We start from the raw sequence: 22,476 nt of genomic DNA, 5'->3' as shown, positions 1-22,476 counted from the left end.
GGAGGGGGGGTCATTGTCTTCTTACCCCTTTCAGCACCCTAAAAACCAAGTCCCACTTTAGAACAGCCATGCAGATAACCACCAATGGTGTGGGAGCCACAGGTAGGAAACCTGCCCATGGTGGTCCTTCCTAAACCCCCACCCCACTTCTCTCCCACTTCATGTCTCTTTACTGAGCAAACTGCATAACAAGTCATCTGACATTCACTGCCTCCTGGATTTCATTTTAACTTGGCCTCTTAGAATCAAGAGACTACCTTTACCCCCCACCTTTACCACATGGCTCCACAGCGCCACACTCTGGTATGTCTGAAGAAATACTTCTTCAAGTCAGGTCTCCCTAATCCTTTAAAGAAGGGCCTTATTTATTTTTTGGTGCTGGGGCTTGAACCCAGGGCCCTGCACATGCTAGGCTAATGCTCTTATCACTGAGATCATCCCCAGCCCTCAAGAAGAGATTTAAAAATATACATGCATACATTAATAATATGTATACATAACAACTTTTTAAAAATGGAGGCATAATTTGCATACAGTAAAATTTATACTTTTTAGTGTACAATTCTATGAATTTTAACAACTACCAGTACAATCCAGACACAGAACACTTCAAAGCTGGGAGCAGCGGCACTTGTACCTGTAGTCCCAACTATTCCGGGGGTTACAGCAAAAGGACTGGAAGTTCAAGACCAGCCTGGGCAATTTACAGAGACCCTGACTCAAAATAAAATTTAAAAGGCTGGGGATGCAGCTCAGTGAGACAGTTGCTTGTCTACCACGTGTAAGGTCCTGGGTTCACTCCTCAGTTTCGACAAAAATAAGTAAAAAAATAAATAAAAATATAGCTGGACATAGAGCACTTCTACTCCCTCCAAGTGTCCTCAAGCTGCTCTGCTGTCAACCTCTTCCCCCGGCACGGATCTGTTTTTTGTTCCTGTAGCCTCGTTTTTCCAGAATGCCAGGGACCTGGACAGAGAGAGGCCACCTCTGTGTACTAAGATCGTGACGACGTCCGAGCGGCAGGAATGTGTGATTCCTCACTAAACTGCTGAACCGCACCGCACTGCCGGGACCCACGGGCTTCCCATCAACCTGTGGCAGGACGCGGGAGTTCTTCCCGTTTCCAGCTGCGGTGCACAAGCGGCCACAGACTTCCCCGACAGGTCCTCAAGGGCCACTTTTAGTCTCGCTAAGGCCTCCTCTGGGGGTGCCAGGGGTGCGGGGAGGAGGGCTGCTAGAAGTCGGGAAAGTCGTTCGAGTGCGGCTGGGGGCAGCGGCGGAGCCCTGGCGGAGAGCGGCCCGGGGCTGGGTGCTGCTGCTCGGGTGCCCTTCTCCCGGATCCCGCCGCCGGGGCCGCACCGGGAAGGGACGTGCGCCCGGCTCGGCCACGGAAACCGGCTCCCGCCGCCACGCCGCACCCCGCGGACGGCTTACCTGCCAAGGATCCATGGCGCCCCTCGGGCATCGCCCCGCCTGCGCGCCCGCCCGCACCGAGGCCCCGGGACGCGAACCCCGCGCCAGTGCGCCGGGCGCAAGATGGCTCCGGGTCAACTTCACTTTCGTTTCTTCGGAAGGACGGCCCCCTCCGAGGGCTGGGCGGGGTAGGGCTCGGGCAGCCTAGCGACCGCGTCGGGCTCTAGCGCCTTCCCGGCCTCTGACCGGAGGTGGCCTTTCTTTAGGAAGTCGGGGAACCTGCCGCGCCCCTGACCCTCCCGGGGCCTCCGAGGAACCTGCGAGGCTGGGGAAGCGGCCTGAACTGGACTCCGTGGGTCTCTGGGGGGGGGTCCCTCCAAGCGACTGACGCCCCACTGTGGGCTCTCTGTCCATGTCCCCTCCGCATCGCGAGCTGCAATCAGCGGGCACCAGCCAGGTGACTTCGCAAGATAAATCAAGGTAACGGCAAAGGGACGATCTGGGACCCACACCGGCGACCCGCCCCTTCGCAGGCCGGTGAGTACCTGAGTCAGCTCTGGGGCGGACACTGGCCACGCGCAGGGGTTGAAGCCGGCTGACTGTGGCCACGGGCCAGCCGCTGGACGGGGTCTGGTTCCGAGAGCTCACACCACTACCTTGTTATCTAGAAGGAAAACACCTAGGATTCCACGGTCAGGTTCCCTACTGCTTGCCCTGGCATCTAACCCTAGGAGAAGACCCACAGATCCGCTCCGGGGCTCAGCAGCTCCTTCCCCCCACTCCGGGAGAAGTGCCTTTATCTTTTTTTTAAATATTGTTTTGTTTATTTGTTTGTTTGTTTATTTGTTTATTGGTACCAGGAATTGAACCCAGAGATGCTTAACTGATGAGATATATTCCCAGCCCCAGAAATTCCCTTTTCTGTGTTTGATTTTTTTTCCCCACCGCTTGAGATTTATGTCCCTTCCAGCTGATGCCCTGTCGCCACTGTCCTCCCGTTCATCCGACCTGTCACTCACACTAAATTTCATTCTCTTGTAGGCAGTGATCTTTCTTCCTTCTGTGTCTTTGCACATTCTGTTCCTTGACCTAGAATACACTTCTTCTGTTGAAATAGTTTTTCAAAATCAGCTTCAAATATTGCAGGAGAGAGCTTCCCTCACTCCAGGAGGGGGATGGGTGAGGCAGCGGGTTCAATTCTTGGTTCCTGGTTCTGTGCTTGCCCCTTATTCAGCATTTACCCCTTACAGAGCACTTGTTCCTCTGAAAATCCTTCAGTCATTTAACATCACTTCACTAGGCACCTAATGTGTGCCAGTGTGTGAAGCACAAATAAGAGCCCCTTCCTGCAGCTGTCAGTCAGTGGCAGGGGTGGGTGGTGCCGGGAGGATGGATGCCTCAACAGCCATCCCAATGTTAGGCATTACTTGTTAATATAGTCTTCTGGGGGCAGAGAACATGTTTATACACCCCTATATTGCTGGTTAGTTGAAATGAATGAGAGAGCACTCAGCAGGTAAAATAATGGGCAAGAACATTGGGTAACTTCACAGGATGAAATTTAAAGTATCAATAACTATATGAAAAGATACTGAATCTCATTACATCAGGGAAATGCTGGGTAAAGCTGCAGTGATTACTTCCCATCCACTCAGTAGGCACCATTAACGACTGGATCAGACCAGGTAGGAGCAAGGAAAAAGAGCAGCTTGTCAACTCAGGAAGCCAGTTTGCTTTCACCTAGGAAAGATGTGAACATACATACACGCTCCACAATTCAGCCACTCCACCCTACAGGAGGACACACATACAAGAAGTCCATAGATGCATTATTTGTAAAAGCCCCCAAACTTCTGGAAACAACTCAAATGTCCATCAAAGTAAAATGGATAAATAAATGGTGGTATATGCCTATGATGGAATATTGTATAGCAACACAAGAGAAATACTACAACTGCAAACAACAAGGTGGGTAATTATCTAAAGGAAATTGAGAGGAGCCATATACACATTATATATGATTTCATTTATGTAAAATCCCCAATCAGGCAAAACTAAACTATGACACGCCCTGCATAAAGACAGGATGGTTTACCTTTAAGGAGGAAACAGGGGTTTTGACTGGGAAGGAATATTCTGGGTGCTGGGGATGTTCTAGTTCTTGAACGGGTGGTAGCTAGATAAGTTTGCTTTCCAATAATTCATTAAGTTAAACATTTATATTTTATTCACATTTGTGTGTGTACATGAGAGTATTTCACAATTTTAAAAGGTTAAAAAAGAACAAATCTTCCTGCAGCGACTCCAGCCCATTTCCCCGTGTTCTTTTCTCCACTGAAGCAACATGAGTCAGGTCTTACCTCGCTTCCTTGTCTTCTGGATAAATGATCTCAAAGTCTTTACCCTTCTTCAGGAATGATCCAAAGCGCTTCGGCTGCTTCCCATCCCTTTTAGTCTAACATAGTATAGAGCGCTGAAGCTGAAAGGAGAAATGTCTTTTCTAAAGATGGTCAGTTTGTGCCTGGAAAGAACTGCTGTTGTCATTTAATCTTAGCAGCTCAGGTGACTGCCAAGAGTCTTGTTCTTCTCCTCCTCCTCCTCAGTAATTGTTTTAATTCCCCCGGGGCTGGGAGGTGGTGACCGGAATCTTTGTGCTGTTCTAATGTAGAGAGTTGGAGCTGGAGGAGTTGGGTGAGGCTCTTTTAAAAATTAACCAAAAGTGGGCTGGGGCTGGGGCTCAGAGCGGTAGAACGGCTCCCTCCCCTAGCACGGGCGGGGCCCGGGGTTCCATCCTCAGCATTACATAGAAATAAGTAAATAAAATAAAGGTATTGTGTCCAACTACAACTAAAATATATATATATAAAAACCCAAGGGCTGGAGATGTGGCTCAGGTAGCGCGCTCGCCTGGCATGCGTGCGGCCTGGGTTTGATCCTCAGCACTACATACCAACAAAGATGTTGTGTCCGCCGAGAACTAAAAAATAAATATTAAAAAAAAGTTTGAAAAAATAAAATAAAAAAATAAAAAAACCCAAAAGTAATATCTGATTATTGCATAAATTTTCAGAGAATATAGACAAGTAAACATAATCGTCTTTAATCTTCCATTTCTAACTCTTTGGTGTCCACCCTTCCAGGGTTTTCCCTGTACATGAAGATACCAGGCACAACAGGTGACTGGTCCTCTCCCAAGGTGTCGAACCTCCCCAGGGGCTGTGAAGTGACCCCAAACGCAAGGCCTCTAGTACCTACCACTTAGGACTGCTTATCAACGACTGCCTAAATGATTGAGAGTTACATCTCTATAAACAACCTGTCTCCAGAGGCCCCTTACTCTGCAGCCCTGCAGGTGCAACTCCACGTGGGCCTCCAGGAGGCTGGACGCCCCCCATCAGGAGGAGGCTACTTCATCCATCGTCATTGCTTGCTGTTTCGATGATAGATAATGGGCTGGTTTTGTAATTATCAATCTGGTTTGTTGTGGGCTTTTCTGTTTAACCTCACTGCGTGCAGGGACGCATATTTACAACAACAGCTTTGAGTCTGTCATCTCCTATAACCAGGCTCTAGTACACACATGGCTACATCCAGCTGGATCATTCATCTCCAAAGAGTGAAAAGTCTGCAAATTCCCACAACAGGTACTTACAGTCTTGCCGGTTGTGCTCCCTAGACAACTTGTAACATATAATCAGAGGAAGTAATAAAGTGCTGAGTTATTTTAAGTCCTAGGGCATTATTTTTAAAGAGGATATGTACATGAATAGTTTTCTAAGAGGTAGAACAAAAACAGAAGTCTAAGAGCAGTGCACAGAACTGGTTGGCACAAATTACTGGCTGCTGCTGCTTCTTTTTTTATTTTTTGGTACAGGGATTGGACCCAGGGACACACTACCACTGAGCTACACCCCATCCCCTTTTTATTTTTTATTTGAGACCAATTCTCTTGATAAATGTTCCAGGCTGGCCTTGAACTTGTGATCCTCCTGCCTCACTCAGCCTTCCTAAGGCAGGACTGGGATCCCAAGTGGGGGCCACCACACCAGCTGTTTCTCTTCACTGTTGACCACTCTACCCTGGCAACATTAATCTTCAGAATTCACGGGGTCTCCCATGTTATCCACTTGCTTTGATAACCTATAGGGGTTTCAGGAGACAGAACAGTGAGCTGCCCAATGGCTAGAGGTGTTCCACAGCTATATTTATATTATATACTATTGATGTTGGTGACCAGAACTGGCTTTTGAAGCTCCAAGAAATTAAGAAAAAGTTAGCCCCCAAAGAAACAGAGGTCTCCAAAAGCGGTTAAGTGCTCAGGCCCCAAGTTAACCAATAAATGAAAGAAAAGGAGTGGTATTTACCTAGTGTCTGTAAGGGCTGGGCATTGCGGTTAGTAGATGCTGTTATAAATAAAGCTACAGAATCAGTAATAATGTCAAAACATGGCTACCAGGCCTCTGTAGAATGTTCTACATGTCTGTATAACCACTTAATGTACATTTAGACTCATAACCACCCACAAGGTGACCTCTAGGCAGCCTGTGATTTTATGCATTAAATCCGGACACTTAAGCTGCCTGTCCTCTGCTAGCTCAGTCTTTGAGTGCAGCCTGCCTGAGACTGGCTTAGCTCCTGGCCTGCTCTGAGATCCCACCAGGTTGGGACCCAAAGAGTAGACTCTCACTCTTTCTTCCTCCTCTTCCCAGCCTATGAGTGGAGAGGCTTAGTCCCAGTTGCAAGGACAATGTCTCAATCACCACAGCTCATAGAAAGCAACTTGTGCAGGCTTGAAGGCAGCCTGGGCCAGAGTGCTGCAGCTGTTTTCAGGAGAAGCATTTCGAGGCTGATTTCCTAAGAGCCAATCTGCAGAAAGCCAGTTTGTCAAATGCCCAATTCATAGAGTTGGTAGAGTTGTAAATTGAACGACCAATTTATAAAACAACCAATTACTTTTTCCTCCTTGGTCTTAACTGACCAGTGTTTATCCTGTCTTTACAATAGAATTTGGAAGAAAGGTACCTTGCTTTCTGTCTTCTGCCCTGGAGCTACAACTGAGGAGAAACCGGAAGAGCGAGGGGCTGAGATCCAGCAGCTTTTGTAGAACTTTCCTCAGAGTGACTTTCTGGGAATTGATAGAGGGCCTATTCTAAGTGTTTACCATCTTCTTTCCAAAGGGAATTAGTGAAGCTTTGCCATTTAGTTTTTTTCTTTCTTTTTCTTTTGGTATTTGGGTTTAAACCCAGGAGCTATACCACTGAGTTACATTAAAGTCAGAGACTTGCTAAATTGCCCAGGTTGGCGTTGAACTTGAGAGCCTCCGACCTCAGCCTCCCAAACTGCTGGGATTACAGGCATGTGCTGCTGCATCCAGCTAGACTTTGCCATTTCTAATTTGTCTTTGACAAGTCAGTATTGACAAGTTCACAAAAATTTCCATCTATACACACAGAGGAGAAAGCCCTGAGGGGTCAGATTTGGAGATGCTGGCCTAAAAGATTGTAGGGATGTGGTCTCAAGTCAAGCCATGCCAGTGGCCACCAGGAGCTGGAGGCTCAAGAAGCAGTTTCAACCCCAGAACCTCGGAGGGAGAGCAGCCCTGTCCATACCTCAGTTTCAGTCCAGTGACACTAATTTCAGACTTCTGGCCTCCAGAGAGAGTAAACCTTGCTGTGTTACGCTACCAGTTGGGGTAATTTGTTACAGCAACTGTAGGAAACCAACACAGATTTTTGCCAGTAGGACAAACCACAGAGCTAAGTTGGGGACAGCCATAGGCCTCGCTGGGCCACCAGCCAGGGTTCTGCATTTGGGGATATCAGATGGAAAGGCAGAAACAGACTAGCTCTCACAGACAGCAGAGTACAAGCCACAGTGCCTGCTTTTAATTAACCCCAAACAATATAGCCTTCTCATTACTGTCCAACAAAATTACAGTTTTCTGATTTTATTTTTTCCAGGAAGGTGCCATTCATTCATTAATTAACTTATTTATTGTGGTACTGGGGAGTGAACCCAGGCCCTCATGCATACTAGGCAAGTACATCCCCACCCCAACTTATATTTTGAAATGAATGCCGCGTGTGGTAGTTCCAGCTACTTGGGAGACTGAGGCTGGAGGATCACTTGGGCCCAGGAGTTCCAGAACAGCCTGGGCAACCTAGCAAGACTCTGGGTCAAAAAGGAAAAAGAAAAAAATTTTATAAAGATGAAAGTAAATCCCATATGAAATAAAAAAAAAAAATTCCAAGGAAATAATATAAAATGTAGGCAAATTTCTGATATGATTGTGTGGGTTTTTGTTTCGTTTTGTTTTTTTGTACTAGGAATCGAACCCAGCGGCACTCCCCCACTGAGCCACACCCCCAGCCCTTTTTTGTATTATAGACATGTGTCTCACTGAGTTGTTTAGGGACTCGCTAAGTTGCTGAGGCTGGCTTTGAACTCTCGGTCCTCCTGCCTCAGCCTCCCCAGCCGCTGGGATTACAGATGTGCACCATGGCTCCTGGCTGTGACTGTGTTTTATGCAATTATAACTCCCTCCCTCATGCACTCTGTCCAGTCTTCCCCACACAGCCAGAGTGATTTGTGAAAAACGCAATCTGATCATGTCATGAAATTTAAGAAAATTATAAACTATCAGTTAATGGGAGAGACAGGCAGACGGAATCCAGGAAGGGGCCAAGGAGGCTTCAGCCGTGCAGACAGGGCTCTGGTTGAGAGAGCATGTTGGATCCATGGGTGTTACAGCTTAGATCTGGGGTGTCCCCCAAAGTCTCATATTGAAAGCACGATTCCCAGTGAGCAGGGTTCAGAGGGGAGGCTTCTAGGCAAGGACTGTATCATGAGGGCTGTGCCCTCATTAGTGACTAATTCACCAAATGGTATCATCAAATGGACAGCACATCCGTAAGCCCAGGGACTAGGGAGGCTAAGGCAGGAAGACTGCAAATTTGAGGCCAACCTAAGCAACTCAGCATTGCCCTAAGCAACCTAGCAAGACCCTGTCTCCAAATAAAAAAATAAAACAGGCTGGATTGAACCTCTGGGTTCAATCCTCGGTACCAAAAAATAAATAAACTGACAGCTGAATGGACTGTTGGGAGGTAGGACCTACTTGGAAAAAGTGGGTCACTGCAGGCATATCCTGGAGGGGTGGTCTCTACCCGGGTCTCTTCCCCTCTGTTCCCAGGCTGCCATGGACTGGGCCGCTCTCCTCCACCAAGCCCTTCTGTGAAGAAGCTTCTGCATTGGAGGCAGCCAGCGCTGACTGAAAGCTGTTAAACCATGAGCCAAAATACACCTTCCCCCTCCAGGTTGTTCATGTCAGGTATTTTGGTCACAGCGAGGAGAAGCCGACTAACACACTGAGCATTTGGTTCATTGTCATATTTCAGTGACTTACACGTTGTTGCATACGTGTGCTTTATACATTTCAAATGTCTACACCACCACCACCAACAACAAAACAACGTGACGGCTTCCTGACGTTCCTAAGGTAAGGCAGACAGGCAGAAATCTTGACGTGACGGGTGCGGCCTCGCTGCCTGGACCTGCGGTCTCTCCTCTCGCCCTCCAGTCCCTGCTTCTCAGCCTCCCCAGCCTCCACTTCCCTTCCTGCAGGCTGCCAGGCTCCCTGCTGGCCGGCTCTGGCCTGTTCCTCCTGCTCTCACCTCAGGATCGTCCTTCAGAAGGTGGGGAGCACCGATCCTGCCCCTCCCATCCTGTGCGCTGCAGCTCCCCAACCTCTCCTTTGCAGCAAGTTCACACCTGTGGTTTACATTTCTTTGTTGGTTTCTGGGTTAGTGTCAGCCTCTCTAACCTCAGGTTCCATGAGGCCAGAGCTACACCTGGCGCTTCGCAGAACATGGTAGGCCACCCAAAGTATTATTGAAAAATGAAACATGTACATTTTCCTTGAAAGACAGGCCATAGCTGTGGGACTCCCACACAAACCAGAGTCCTCCCACAGGAAGGTTACAGATCTCGTTCTAAACTCCTTCCTACTGCACACTCCAACTCTGATTGACCCGGCCCACGCCCTGTCTCTCTGGAGTTCCAGGTTGAAGTTCCAATATGGAGTGAGTGCACTAATAAATTAACCCACAAAGCAACAAATTCCGACAGCTGCCTGGGCTGCACTACCCGGGCACCGAGCCCTGACGCACACACACCAAGAGCCCACTTATCAGAAACTTCCACGAACCTCTGTCCTGCCCACTGCTAAAGACCAAGTTCCCAATCCAGATAACACCAGCCAGCAAGCAGTATTTGGAGACTTGATAAAGACAGAGGCTGTGAGTAGGTTCTAAAAAGCTACCTCGTCGAGACCCCCCTCCCACTGCCTAAATTTTAAACTGGACTGGCTTTGCCTTTGCTAGGCAGGAAAACCCCAGGAAAACCTCTGTCTCTGATGGCAGAGTCTGTATTTTCTGCTTAACAAAGAAGGCTCAAGGGGCTGGGGGTGTAGCTCAGTTGCCAGAGTGCTTTTCTTGCATCCACAGGGCCCTGGGTTCAATCCCCAGAACCATCACACACACACACACAAAAAAAAAAAAAAAAAAAAAAAAAGAAAAAGAAAAAAAAGAAAGCTCAAGGAAGGCAGGACTTCAGCGAGATGAGACCCTGTTAGTCTCCACCCCTGCCCCCCAAGCTGATGAGCCTTTTCTTACTAGGTGCTGCCCACCTGAATCAGTCTCGTCTCCTTGTCTGGGAAGTTCTAGGCTTGTGGGGTGGCTGTAGGGGTGGGTGGGGGAAAGGATTCTTATTTAATACAACAAAGAGTCAACATTGTACTTTGGAATAGTTAGATATTGCCATTAAAAATGAAAAATAAGGAGGGCTATAGTTACCATTCCTTTTTTTAAGAATTTAACCTTTACTTTTTATTTATCTGTTTTTATGTAGTGCTGAGGATGGAACACAGTGCCTCACCCTTGCTCGGCAAGCGCTCTACCACAGAGCCACAGCCCAGCCCAATACAGTTACCATTTCTATCTTATTAAATCTAAGAGGCACTGCCTTCATGCCTTAGTATTTCTGATATTGGAACATGAATTACATTATAAATGCATTCTCAGTATAGTGCCCTCCATTTGTTATTAAATCAAGAGCATGTTCTTATGCTCAATGGTCTTAGAAAAAAAATTCACATCCCTACACATGAATATTCTGGCATATTCTACATCACAAAAAGAAATAAGCGATAAACTAGAGTTTTTGTTGAGATGTGAGGTGTTCCCCAAAAGTTCATGTGCGAGATAACACAAGAATGTTCAGGGGTGAATGATCAGATTATGAGAGTCACAATCCAGTCAGTGGTCAACCCCCTGGTGTGGATTCACTGGTGGTAGGTAAGTAGGCAGGTGGCTTGTGGCTGGAGGAAGGACTGGGGTGTGCCTTTGTCCTTAGTGAGCCTCTCTCCCGCTTCCTGGTTGCCATGTCCTGAGCTGCTTCCCTCTGCCAGGCCCAGAGCCATGGGGTCAGCTGGCTGTGAACTGAGCCCCTGAAACCATGAGCCAAAATAGACATTTCCTTTTTCTAGGTTGGTCTTGTCTGGTCTTTTGGTCACGGCAACACAAAGCTAACTAAAATAACTATTAAAAAGGAAAGAAAGGGGCTGGGATTGTGGCTCAGAGGTAGAGCGCTCGCCTAGCACGGGCGGGACCCGGGTTCGATCCTCAGCACCACATAAAAATAAAGGCATTGTGTTGTGTCCATGTACACCTAAAAAATAATTTAAAAAAAAAGAGGAAAGGAAATGGATTATGTGAAGATGATACTATCACAACCCTAGTTGAGCCAAGAGGTTCAACTGACAAACTCTTAAAATGAACACCTGTCAAGGAATATGGCTAGATATAAGAAAAATATACAAAACACAACAATTTCCTTATACTTAGGGGAAATATTCTATTTTTAAATAGCAAGCAAAACATAAAAAGAAATATCTAGGAATAATTTTAAGAAATATGTAGAGCTTGCATGCAGCAAGTTATAAAAATTTGAGTATATGTCCTAAGTAGAAAGATATACTAACCCCTATAAATGCTAATTCCTGCTAAATTTTAAAACAATTTACTACAAACTCTATGAGGCTGGGGGATAGGGAGTGGGTGCCACATTTCCTCAAACAAACCCTACTGTGTGTAGAATCCAGTGCATAATAAAGATTCAAAAGCTATAGCCATGAGGGACTGGGGCTGTGGCTCCGTGGTAGAGCACTTGCCTGGCACGTGTGAGGCACTGGGATCAATCCTCAGCACCACATATAAAATAAAGGTATCGTGTCCAGCTACAGCTAAAAAAAAGCTGTAGCAATGAGAAGATGGATAATTCAATAGATGGAGCTGGGCCAACTGGTTGGCTATTTGAAAGAAAAAACAAAAATCTAGAATCTTGCTTTATATTAATAGACCCAATTTCAATTGTAATAAAAGATTAAATACAGAAAACCCTTCAGTAAAAATGAATTTTAAAAAGGCTGTGTGTATTATATGATCTGTTTCACAGCAGAATCACAAAGGAGAAGACTGGTATCGGTTCACTACAAATAAGTTTTGTATTTGAGAAAAACAACATGATGTTTGAAAATGTTCACAGTAAAAAGTTTAAAAATATATAAACCAATACACAAATGAAAACACAGACGTTACCATCCCCACGCGTGTGCAAGACAGTTAACATGTACACGTGTGTGTGACGCTCTCGCACCTGGAGCAGAGAGTGAACGCACAGCAGCTCTCAGGTGCAGCACTGAGATTATCTTTTCATTCCCACGACCATCTTGTGAGAGAAGCACTCACTGCCTGTTTTATAGAAGGGGAAGCTGAGTGGAACACAGTCAGAGAGGTTCCAAGAGTATGCAGTCCATGCCAGGCATTCAGACCAGGCATCTTGGCTCCAGAGTGGATGCTCCTGGCCATGAAGCTACGTTATCCCCACTAAAACAAAGCACAAGGGCTTGTCAGACATTCAGGAAAATATTCAAACTAACAGAGACATGAAAATGAGTCAGCAGTTAACAACTGGGATGACTCAGCGCTGGTGGGGACCACGGCTGCCTTCATGATCTAATCTTGGATTCTTGGAATCCATCTTGGCCTCTTTGAAAAGTTCTCAAATCTGATTTAGGTCCCTGCTACCTCTGTTCTATAAGCCCATTCCTCCTAGGATAAAGGCCCCAGAGTGAAACAAGATCTGCACGAGGTCCCCACCCCGGTCCAGCCCACTCTCAACAGACTTCAGGAAGAGCACCTTCTGTCCTACTGCCCAACAGCCACAGAACTCTCTTGCAGTCTTGAAAAAGCCAAATCACAGACTCTTTTCTCTTCTGTCTTGTTGTGACATCAGAGGGCATATAGGTTCGAAGTCCCCAGAACCTAGGTAGCTTTCTTTGTGATCTTACACAGTTGTCGTTCTACGTTCCTGAGATCATCTGATTAATCACGTCTGTCTGTCCTGTGTAGAAAGTCTTGTGCTTCCAAGAGCCACCACAGTGCCTCGTCTACAGACGGTGCTCAAGAACTGTCTCCCAAATGAATGTCACGCACTGAGCAAATGAAAGGGAGGGGGGAGAAGAGGAAAAATAACGAGGAAAGGAGGAGACAGGCACTTTCCTATCTCTGCCAGCAGTAAGGCCACCTGATGGGTTCAACTTCTTTACCAGGTGATAGGCCAATGTGTGGTGAAAGCCTTTAGTACGTTTAGAACTTCAGTTAATAATGATCATGTGTAAGTATATATTATTTCATCATTATTCATTAAACAGTGTCATTAATTCATAAAAATCAATCTTGAGGAAGACAGTTTGAAACTTAGCATGAACATCTATGTTCATATGAACAAACAGCATGGTTTAAAATAGCAAAACCTGAAATGAGCTTTAACACTTGAAGCTGTAGACCTGCTCCAGTGGATCATGACAAAGATGACACTTACAGACAACGGGAGAGGTTGATTTCCTAAACAGAACCCCAGACCGTAAACCTAGCACAGGTGCAGCTTTGAAGACTCATGTGCCCAAGAGGCGAACACTGCTGACCAGCTGCCCGCCCCAGCATGGAGCCTTCCTTTCTGGGAACCCTGATCTTTGTCCACTTCCCTGAGAGGATCAGCTCTCTCTGAGACCCAGAGGGAGGGGAACTTGATGGTCTTGGCATTCCACTCCCTCGGGTGGGCAGTGATACATGGGATAATTGTGGCCAGCAAACCACCCAAAGAAGTCTGTTGGGGAAGGGTTTCTGGGGCAAGGGTCCCTTGCTGTGAGTAGGTGACATCTGAAGATGGTGGAGTGAAGGGCTGGACACTGTTGAGCTGCTGAGTCAACCAGCACAGCAATGCATGAAACACCCAAATATCTATGGTGACGTCCGAGAGGCGGGACTTCAGACAACTCATAAAGATCAAGAAAAGTTGTCTTGCATCTATTACCCTTAGGATGTGGTCTTATTTACGTTTTGATAGCTTTCTATAATCTTCAGTTTTGCTTTTAATAAAATAAAAAATAAAAAGTGTGTATCACCCTTAAAATGGGGGGGGTTAACTAGTATTTGTGGGGGCCTGGGTTCAATCCCAGCCCCCACACAAAAAAAGGTTAAAAACAAAAAGACAATATTGACAAAGCTCACAGTCTAGTGATGGGGAACCCATGTAAATAATAAATAAATGGCTAAAATGTGAGACAAAAGCACAGTGGAATACCTTTTCACAGCTACCAGAGCGTCTAAGATAAAAGGTTCACAATACCTAAGCTGGGAAGCAGCTAGGATCCTGTGGGTGGGAATGTAGGGTGGCACAACCGTCTGGGAAAACTGTCCAGGCTGAACCCAGCGACGGCAGTCCTGGGCACTCAGTCCCCACAGTGAAAGAAATGTCTACCAAAAGACTGTGCAGGAATCTCACGAATCAAGGGCTGAGGGAGGGGGAAAGGAGTTAGGTTCAATGGGAACAGAGTTCTCAGTTTGCAAGACCAAAGTGTTCTGGATTTGTGTTGCAAAACAATGTAAATATACTTACTATTACTGAACCTTTAAAAATGGTTTAAGATGGTAAATTTTACATTACCACAATAGAAAAATGGGAAAAAATGTTGATGGGGTTTTATTCTTATTAGCCCCTAACTGGAACAACCCGACTGTCCGTAAACAACTTGATGTGTATTCAAGCAGTGGATACAGACCCAGACAACTTTGTTGCACCTCACTGGAAGAAGCCACGCACAAAAGCACATATTGCATAATTTAAATGACAAAACGAATCTGTAGTCCTAGACATCAGAACAGAAGTGGTCTTTGGGAGTAGTAGTGACTACAAAGGGGTACAGGGGCTGGGTGTGGTGGCACACGCCTGTAACCCCAGAGACTCCAGAGGCTGAGGCAGGAGGATCACAAGTTCCAACTTAATGAGACTGTTTCAAATTAAAAAGAAAAGGGCTGTGGAGGTAGCTCAGTGGTAGAGCACCCCCACAAAAAGAAAGGGGCACAGGGAAGCTTCCTAGGGCAATGGGAAGATTTATTTCTCCATCTGGGTGGCAATTAAAATATATGAAAAGAACACATAGGTCACACATAGCTACATCCCAATAAAAAGGTCTTAGACAAAGCGAGGAAGGGGAATCCATCAGCACCTCCTACTGAGAAGCTGCTTGCTGACGCTGAGTGCCTCTTTAAACCCGATAGCGGCAGATCAATATCATTACCTACAGCAATTTATGGAAATGCTAGGCACACCAAAATTATAAGAAATAGTGCCCCTGATTTATGATGGGGCCACAGCCCAATAAGCCATCGCAGGTTGAAAACAGAACAAGGAGAATGTTTACACACCTAACCCATGAACATCACAGCTTAGCAGCAGTAACTGGAGCGCTGTGGTCTCCCCTCCTCTCTGTGTGGCTGACCTGGGACTGAATGTGTATGGCTTCCGAGCCATTATAAACTGGAAAGTCGTAAGTCAGATCATTCTACGGAGGGAACCACCTCCGTTTGAATCGGTTTGTGGGAGCAAGCTTTGCTATTCTGATAAATAGGGAAAATATGTAAGTACAGTAATGTAAACATCTTTAAAATAAAACATAGACCTTTATCTAATGAAAACTGCTTTTATTTAAAGTGTCACACATTTTCATCAAGTATCCTCCTAAGATCTGAAATAAAGCTGAATATTAGCTTTTGAAAGTCATGTCAAAACTAGAATACAGAATGAAGAAGCTTTGAAACTTACAAGCAAAGAGAGCAATCAAAAAGGATTAAAATTTGTCTACATAAGAATGAAAAATAGGTTTTACATGTTTAACAATAAAGCCAAAATTAGGTGAAGAATGATAAAATGGGAAAATGTTCAGAGCAAGTTAACTTTTTTCTTTTGCAATGAGCAAGTACTCATGTTTTTGGAGCATTTGTATAATTTCTGTTAAAACCACTTGAGCATAATAAATTAATAAACAAAATATTATTTGAGAATTTTGAAAATAGAAATAAAAGTAGTAAGATAAGCAAAAAATGTTCACTTACAAATTACCATGAAATACCATTTTCAATTGAGTTAGATTTTCCTTTTTTTAGTTAAAATGGCCAGTTTCAGAGAGGGCAGGTGGGAGATACACATCCAGTGCTCAGGCATCGCCGACGGCAGTGGGAACGGGAACAGGCTGAGCATCCTTCTCTGATAATCGGAAATCCAACATGCTCCAAAATATGAAACCTTTCAGCTCTGATATGATGCCATAAATGGAAAATTCCTACCATGAAATTCCATGCACAAATTATTTTAAAAATTGTATAAAAGTTCATCTGGGCTGTTATGGTTTGGATGTGAAGTGTCCCCCAAAAGCTCAAGTGTGAGCCAATGCAAGAGGGTTCACAGGGAAAATGATTTGGGTGTGAGAGCCTTAAGTAATCAACAAAATAGCCCCTAATGGGATTAACCGAGAGGTAACCAGTGGTGGCTGGAGGAGGTGGGTCACTGGGGCGTGGGTTTGGGGTACATGTTTGTATTTGGCAAGTGGAGATCTCTCTGCTTCCTGATGATCAGTGAGCTGCTTCCCTCCACCACACTCTTCCACCATCATGTCCTTCCTCACCTTGAGCCCTGAGGAATGGAATTTAGTCACAGCAGGGAAAAAGCTGGCTAAAACAGGCCAGGCATATATGAAATGAAAGTGAAATTTCATGTTTAGTGTTGGGTCCCATCCCCAGGACGTGTATGCATCTATTCCAAAATCTGATATCTGAGACGCTTCTGCTCCCACACGTTTTGGATAAGGGGCGCTCAATCTGTACTTGCTTTTTAGGAAGCAATCGGGACTAGGCACTCTAATGAGACTGCAGCTGGCCTGGAACTGGAGCTTGGAGATATGGGGTCAAGAGTGGACTTAAACAAGAATCCTCTCACCTTAAGTCTGTATCTGCATGAGAATTACTGTTCTGTTGTTGTTAAAAGGAAACACAGGGGTATTTTCCCCTTGTCTGTGGTGTTGGAGGTGGGCTTGGACTGGGTAGGATTCCCCCGAGTTAAGGCATAGCACTAACCCAGGCAGATGGTGTGCTGTGGAGGAGTGGGGGTGTACATTTGGGCTCCCCCTCAGAGGGGGCTGAAGTCAGATGCTTGAGCGCCACTGCCTTGAAGAGCCACTGGTCCCCCACAGGCTCTGCACACAGCCCAGGGCACGGAGGCTCAGCTCTGGACAATGGCAGTGGGTGATACTGATGTCACACTGACGTCAGCAATGGCAAAGGCCAGGTGCAGGGCAGCGTGCATGATGACGGTGCAGTAACTTGTACTTACTGCCATGAGTGTAAAGACCTAAGGAAAGGGATGTGTCATCCCAGCTGTTATTGGTGGCTCTATTTCTGGGGGACAGGATGAACCGATGGAGAGACCTTACTTCTTTCATAATTTTAAAATGGGAATGTTTTATTTCCTATTGTCCTTTCATGAGTGTCTTGATATTTAAAAAGAAAACAAGTCTTAAAGTTCATAACCCTTGACCCCAAAACCTCAGCCTAGGAATGAGTTGCTATTTATAAAGAGCTTAGAACAGTGCCTGGCACATTGTAGGTGCCCAAGGAAATGTTTTAAAAATAAATACTCCTGACAGGTGCAGTGGGACATGCCTGTAATCCCAGCTACCTGGGAGGCTGAGGCAGGAGGATTGCAAATTTGAGCCAGCCTTAGCACTTAGAGAGACCCTATCTCCAAAAAAAGAAAAAAAAGGCTGGGGATTGTAGTACCATGGTACAGTGCCCTGGGCTCAATCCCTATCACTGCAAAAATAAATATCCAAGGAAGAAGCTTTAGGATATGAAAAAAAAAAAAAACCCTTAATAAACAACCTATCAAAGTTCAGAAAGGAGCTGGGTGTGGTGGCATGTGCATGTAGCCCCAGGTACTTGGGACACTGCACAAGGAGGCTCATCACTTGAGCCCAGAAGTTCAAGGCCAGCCTAAACAACATAGGGAAACCTCATCTCAAAAACAAAACAAAAACAAAAAAACCAGAGAGACTCAGAAGCGTTTGAGAGTCAATCAGGTCTATGTCCACACAGGGTGGAATGCCCAGTAAGCTTCTCCTTGGGCCTGATCTCTGCAGGTTCAGACCCACATGGAGAGCAAGGTTCTGCCTTCTGGGGATGATCTGCAATACTCAGAGTCAGACCTTTACAATGAGACTCCATCTATCATGCTGACTAGAATCCTTAGTAACACGATGCTAGCATTTTCTTCCTCTGGGTAAATTTTCATTCATTCATTTACTAAACATTAACTGAGCACCTACTATGTGCTGGGCATCATCCTAGGCACTAGGGATATCAAACAAGGCAATGTTCCTTTCCTGGTTGTTCTCATGAAGCTGATGTTCCAAAGAGGAGAGAAAAATAATAAACAAATAAATATAGAAAGCCAAGTGATTGTGTGTGCTCTGAAGAAAAATAGTGCTAGCTAAGAGTAGAAGGTAAGGAATACAAAAAAGGGGTTCTGCTTAGTGGAGAACAGAATGGTAAACAGTTACCAAATAGAAATAAAAATCTACTCTAGGGTGTGCTCAGAGAGAGGGGGTATCTAACTCAATGAAGGGGTCCGGAGGCTTCCAGAAGAAGCATGACTTGGTCCAAAAGATAGCCAGAGGAAGCAGAGGGCAAGGGCAGCCCAAAAGGAAGATGCAGAGGCGTGGCAGGAGTGCAGAGCAGAGTGGGTGCTGCGCCACCCAGAAAACAGCGCGTGACGTACAAGCAAGACCAGTGGATTCATTCCAGTTGGAAGGTTCTGGAAGGGCCTTTAAGAAGTGAGATATGAGCACACGTGCAAGCACATGTGCCTGTGCACAGACGCACACCCCCGGCAGTCGTCTGGCATTTCTGCCTGCCTAGTCCTCTGCACTTGCCCACCCTGCGGTCAGGGCGGGGCTGGGCATGCAGCTCAGTGTGCGGGGATGGCCCAGCATGCTCGAGGCATGGGTCTGATCCCCAGCAGCAGCGGGTGGGGAAGCCCATGAGTTGATGGAGGGACAGTTACTTCTCCATCCCAGGTGTGGGCCTGAGACAGGGACCTGCTCAATTGTGAAATCCCTAGCCCTAACCTTGTCGTAGTGATTAGCTGAGATGCTAGAAGACAGCTAGAAGGTCATAAATTTGAGACTGCCAAGAATCAAGTTTTCCAGTACATAGAAAAAGCAAAAAAACCAAAAGGAACAGAGAAAGGGCCAAGAGAGCCTTTATGATATCATTTTAGCCCCAGAATCTAGTCATGCCTGAAGCTCACCTTTGACTTTCTAGTTAAATAATCAAAGGGGAAAAAACTTTTTTTTTCTTAAGTTGGTTCATTTTGGATTTCTTCCATTTGCAACTAGATTAATGGGCATGGGGGTGACACTTTTTGTGTGTGGTCGGGGATGGTACAAAGGGGAAAGGAAGAGAGATGTCAGAGGGTCTCATCGAGTCTGATAAAAATGGTGAAACAGGTGGCCTCAGGGCATCTGTCAGAAACAGAACCAGAGCTTCTTGGGTAGAGGAACTGCAGCATGTGTGTGTAGATCAGTTTATGTGGATGGGTTATATAAACCTTGCATGTTCCTAACAGTTCACTATCTGGACCTAAGTCATCTTTCAAGAAAGAAATGACACAGAATAGAGAAATGACACAAAAACACCATGAATGCCATCTGTTTAAAACTAGTTTACTGGGTTGAAGAAGTAGCTCAGTGGCAGAGCGCTTGCCGGGCATGCATGAGGCCCCTGGGTTCAATCCCCAGTACTGCAAAATAAGTAAATAAATAAATAAATGAACAAATGAATAAAAAAATTGGTTTACTATTCCCACATTAATCCACATCAGTCACAGAACTTTCTCAAAAACTTAAATTTGAAAGAAACTTAATATTTTGAACTCTTTATTCTGGATGCCAAACAATCATCTGGTGCTCTCCAGAAAACTTAACTCAAGCAGCTGTACCCATTAAAGTCCAAGTTGAACAGATGTTAGAGCAAAACAAATTGGTATATCTCAAGAGATCACTACAAAAGCCCAAAAGCTCAGATTCCATTGTTCGCATACTTAAAAACTCTAATCAGTTAGTCACAGATAATAACACCAATCTTGGTCTGAAAGAGTTTCAGATCTTTAAATCCACGAATCAGATGCTTATGTTACAATGTGTTGTAGTATAAAAATAGCTAGCTTAAGGAGACTTGGTGGCATTAAGCATAGGGCCTCCTTCTGGCAAGAATGACAATGCCTCAAGATTTGTTCTTTCCATAAGCATTTACCAAATACCTACTGTGTGCCCACGATCTCAGCACTGTGTGCCCATGCCCATGAGCCTTCCCTTTTCTCTTGGTGAAAAGGCCAAATCTTGGTTCACATCTGGACAATGCTGGGTAAAATGTAAAATAAAAAAATAAGGTATCATTGGAACAATATGAGATGCTGTTTTTGCAGCCAATGCTGGCTTTCCCTTCCCCCACACACCACCTTCACATTGCTGGAACACTAGAAAGAATAAGACCCAAACCACAGAGCCTGATGGCTCAAGTTCGAGTTCTGCCATTAACTAGTAGTGTCAGGACCTAGGCCAAGACTCACCTTCTGCATCTGTAAAATGGGGATGATATTTACTTCTTGCATTAAGTGCTGGAGAGATTACATAAATCAGTATATGTAAGTTTTTCACATGGTGACAGGTATGAAATAGACATTAAAGAGAAGCTATAATTAATAAAGTGAGATCTTAACCTCTTTCCAGATCTAGCATTTTATATGATCTACAGTAGAGAGATTATGGGTTTTGATACTCCTCCCCCTCCCCCCTCATCAAACACACACACACTCACACCAGTCTGCTTTATCATATCTGGCAGAATAGCAAACATCCAAAATAGCAAAAAGATCCCCTGTCTGTCAAGCAGCTGTACCAATAAAAAAATCTGCAGTATTGACAAGTTCAAGTGCCTGGGTACTAGGCCCTTACTAATAATAGCTAAACACTTCAAATTCTGACAACCCTGCAAGGTAGGTATAATTATCTGCATTTTGTAGATAAGCCCAAGTAGGAGTAGAGGTTAAATAACTCAATGTCACACTGCTGCTAAGTTTATGCCCCTTTCCACTCCATTTCTCTGATCTCCCCTACAGCAAGCACTTTTCTCTTGGTAAATAATGAACAGGATATTTCAGGATCATTAAGGCCATAGAAATGAGCCCTTTGGTAGAGAAACAAGTTGGTATTATCACTGAGCGCTTGGCGACATTTTGAAGCTCGGGTGTTCTGTGCCCCCAATGACCTGCTCTAGCATCCCTGCCTCCCACTCCAGCGACTGGCCACCAGTCGGTGGTGTAGGCCTCTGTGTGTGTCCTCCCGCTGCAGCTTAGACTCTGCGCCTGAGCTAACTGCGCGCTGGCACTGCCCTCGCCTGCCCACGGCACTCAAAATCCCATGACAGGTATCCCTCTGGGGAGGCAAGTTCCCCAAACGCTGACACCACCTCGGAACACCTCGGGCCGGCTTACCCTCCAGTGGGGCCCAGGAATCAAGCCAAACAGATGAAGGAAAGGGAGGTGACGCAACTAGGCCTCCTGCACCAGAGCCAGACGGAGGCTGTGCGCAGCGGCCGTGACCCCGCAGCGGGCTCTCCGCGGTGGCCTCCCACGCCGTCACTGAGCGAGACACGCTCGGGCAGCGGGTATTATCCCCGGGGTGCGCTGCTGGTCCAGTGCGTTTGCGGGAGAAGGCGCTGGAAGGCGCGTCCCAGGAGCGGTCCCAGGCGCCGCGCTCTCCAGTCCTTCTCGGAGGCGGGGGCGGCGACAGAGGACCCGGGGCCCGGGTACCCAGCTGCTCGGCTCCGGCTGGCGCGGCCGGCAGAGCCTCCGTGCGCAGCCTCGGCCGCCCACACCCGCGTGCACACGGCTGCACACACACGCACCCGAGGCACGGGCCCCGCGCCCGCTCCCGGAAGGCTGCGGGGCCCCGCCGCTGTCCCCAGCAGCCGCGGCGTCCCCTGGCTGCCCCTGCGGCCACCTTCTGCGCCCCCCACGACATCCCCCGCGTTTCCCCTTCCCACAGCCCCCGAGGCTGCAGAGGCCATGCAAGCCGGGCCCGGGCAGGTGACGGCGGAGAAGGGGACAGCCACTTACCGCGTCCGGGAATTCCTCGGGACGCAGCCCGCGCCGGGTGGCCGCCGCCGCCGCCGGACCCTCCCCCCGCCCTCCCCCACCACGTCGCCCGCGCTACCTTCAGCCGGGAATCAATGGCCGGGCGCGGGCCGTGACGTCACCGGCGCGCCGGCGGGGGAGGCGCCCACGTGACGCGGGCTCTTTTGTTTGGGACCCGGAGAGCTGGGTTTGGTGGCCGGGTCTGGGCTGGCTTCAGGGTCTGTCCGCGGCGGGGGTGCGGCCGCGGGGGGAGGAGGCACTTGGGGGAGGGTTCGCGCCCCTGCGCTCGGCCTCGTGGGGTCCTCCGTCACCCACGGTGGCCGGCGGGGCCGCCATCAGCCCTCTCCGAAGATGGACTCGACGTCGCAGAATTAGCGCCGGGTGCGCTCCCATCAGCAGCCCTTGGAGGGCCTAGGC

The 22,476-nt window shown here is 46.9% G+C and overlaps 1 protein-coding gene across 3 annotated transcripts in view; it reads right to left on the bottom strand.

Annotated features, from left to right (window-relative positions):
• Adar (adenosine deaminase RNA specific) overlaps nucleotides 1-22,129 on the bottom strand; it is a 47,758-nt gene extending 25,629 nt beyond the window's left edge. For 2 of the 3 annotated variants that reach the window (XM_026404946.2, XM_026404947.2), the window contains exon 1: nucleotides 1,435-1,537. In XM_026404946.2, coding sequence (XP_026260731.2) covers nucleotides 1,435-1,449 — 15 coding nt within the window. In that variant the 5' untranslated portion in view covers nucleotides 1,450-1,537. Of the gene's footprint in view, nucleotides 1-1,434; nucleotides 1,538-22,041 lie in introns of those variants that run through there. The other variant, XM_026404948.2, reaches the window with a different exon arrangement.
• Between the last annotated feature and the right edge of the window lie 347 nt (nucleotides 22,130-22,476).

The sequence above is a fragment of the Urocitellus parryii genome, chromosome 11, assembly GCF_045843805.1.
Source record: "Urocitellus parryii isolate mUroPar1 chromosome 11, mUroPar1.hap1, whole genome shotgun sequence".
Lineage (NCBI taxonomy): Eukaryota > Metazoa > Chordata > Mammalia > Rodentia > Sciuridae > Urocitellus > Urocitellus parryii.
Note: the sequence above shows the minus strand (reverse complement) of the source record. Positions and strands in the feature narration are given on the sequence as shown.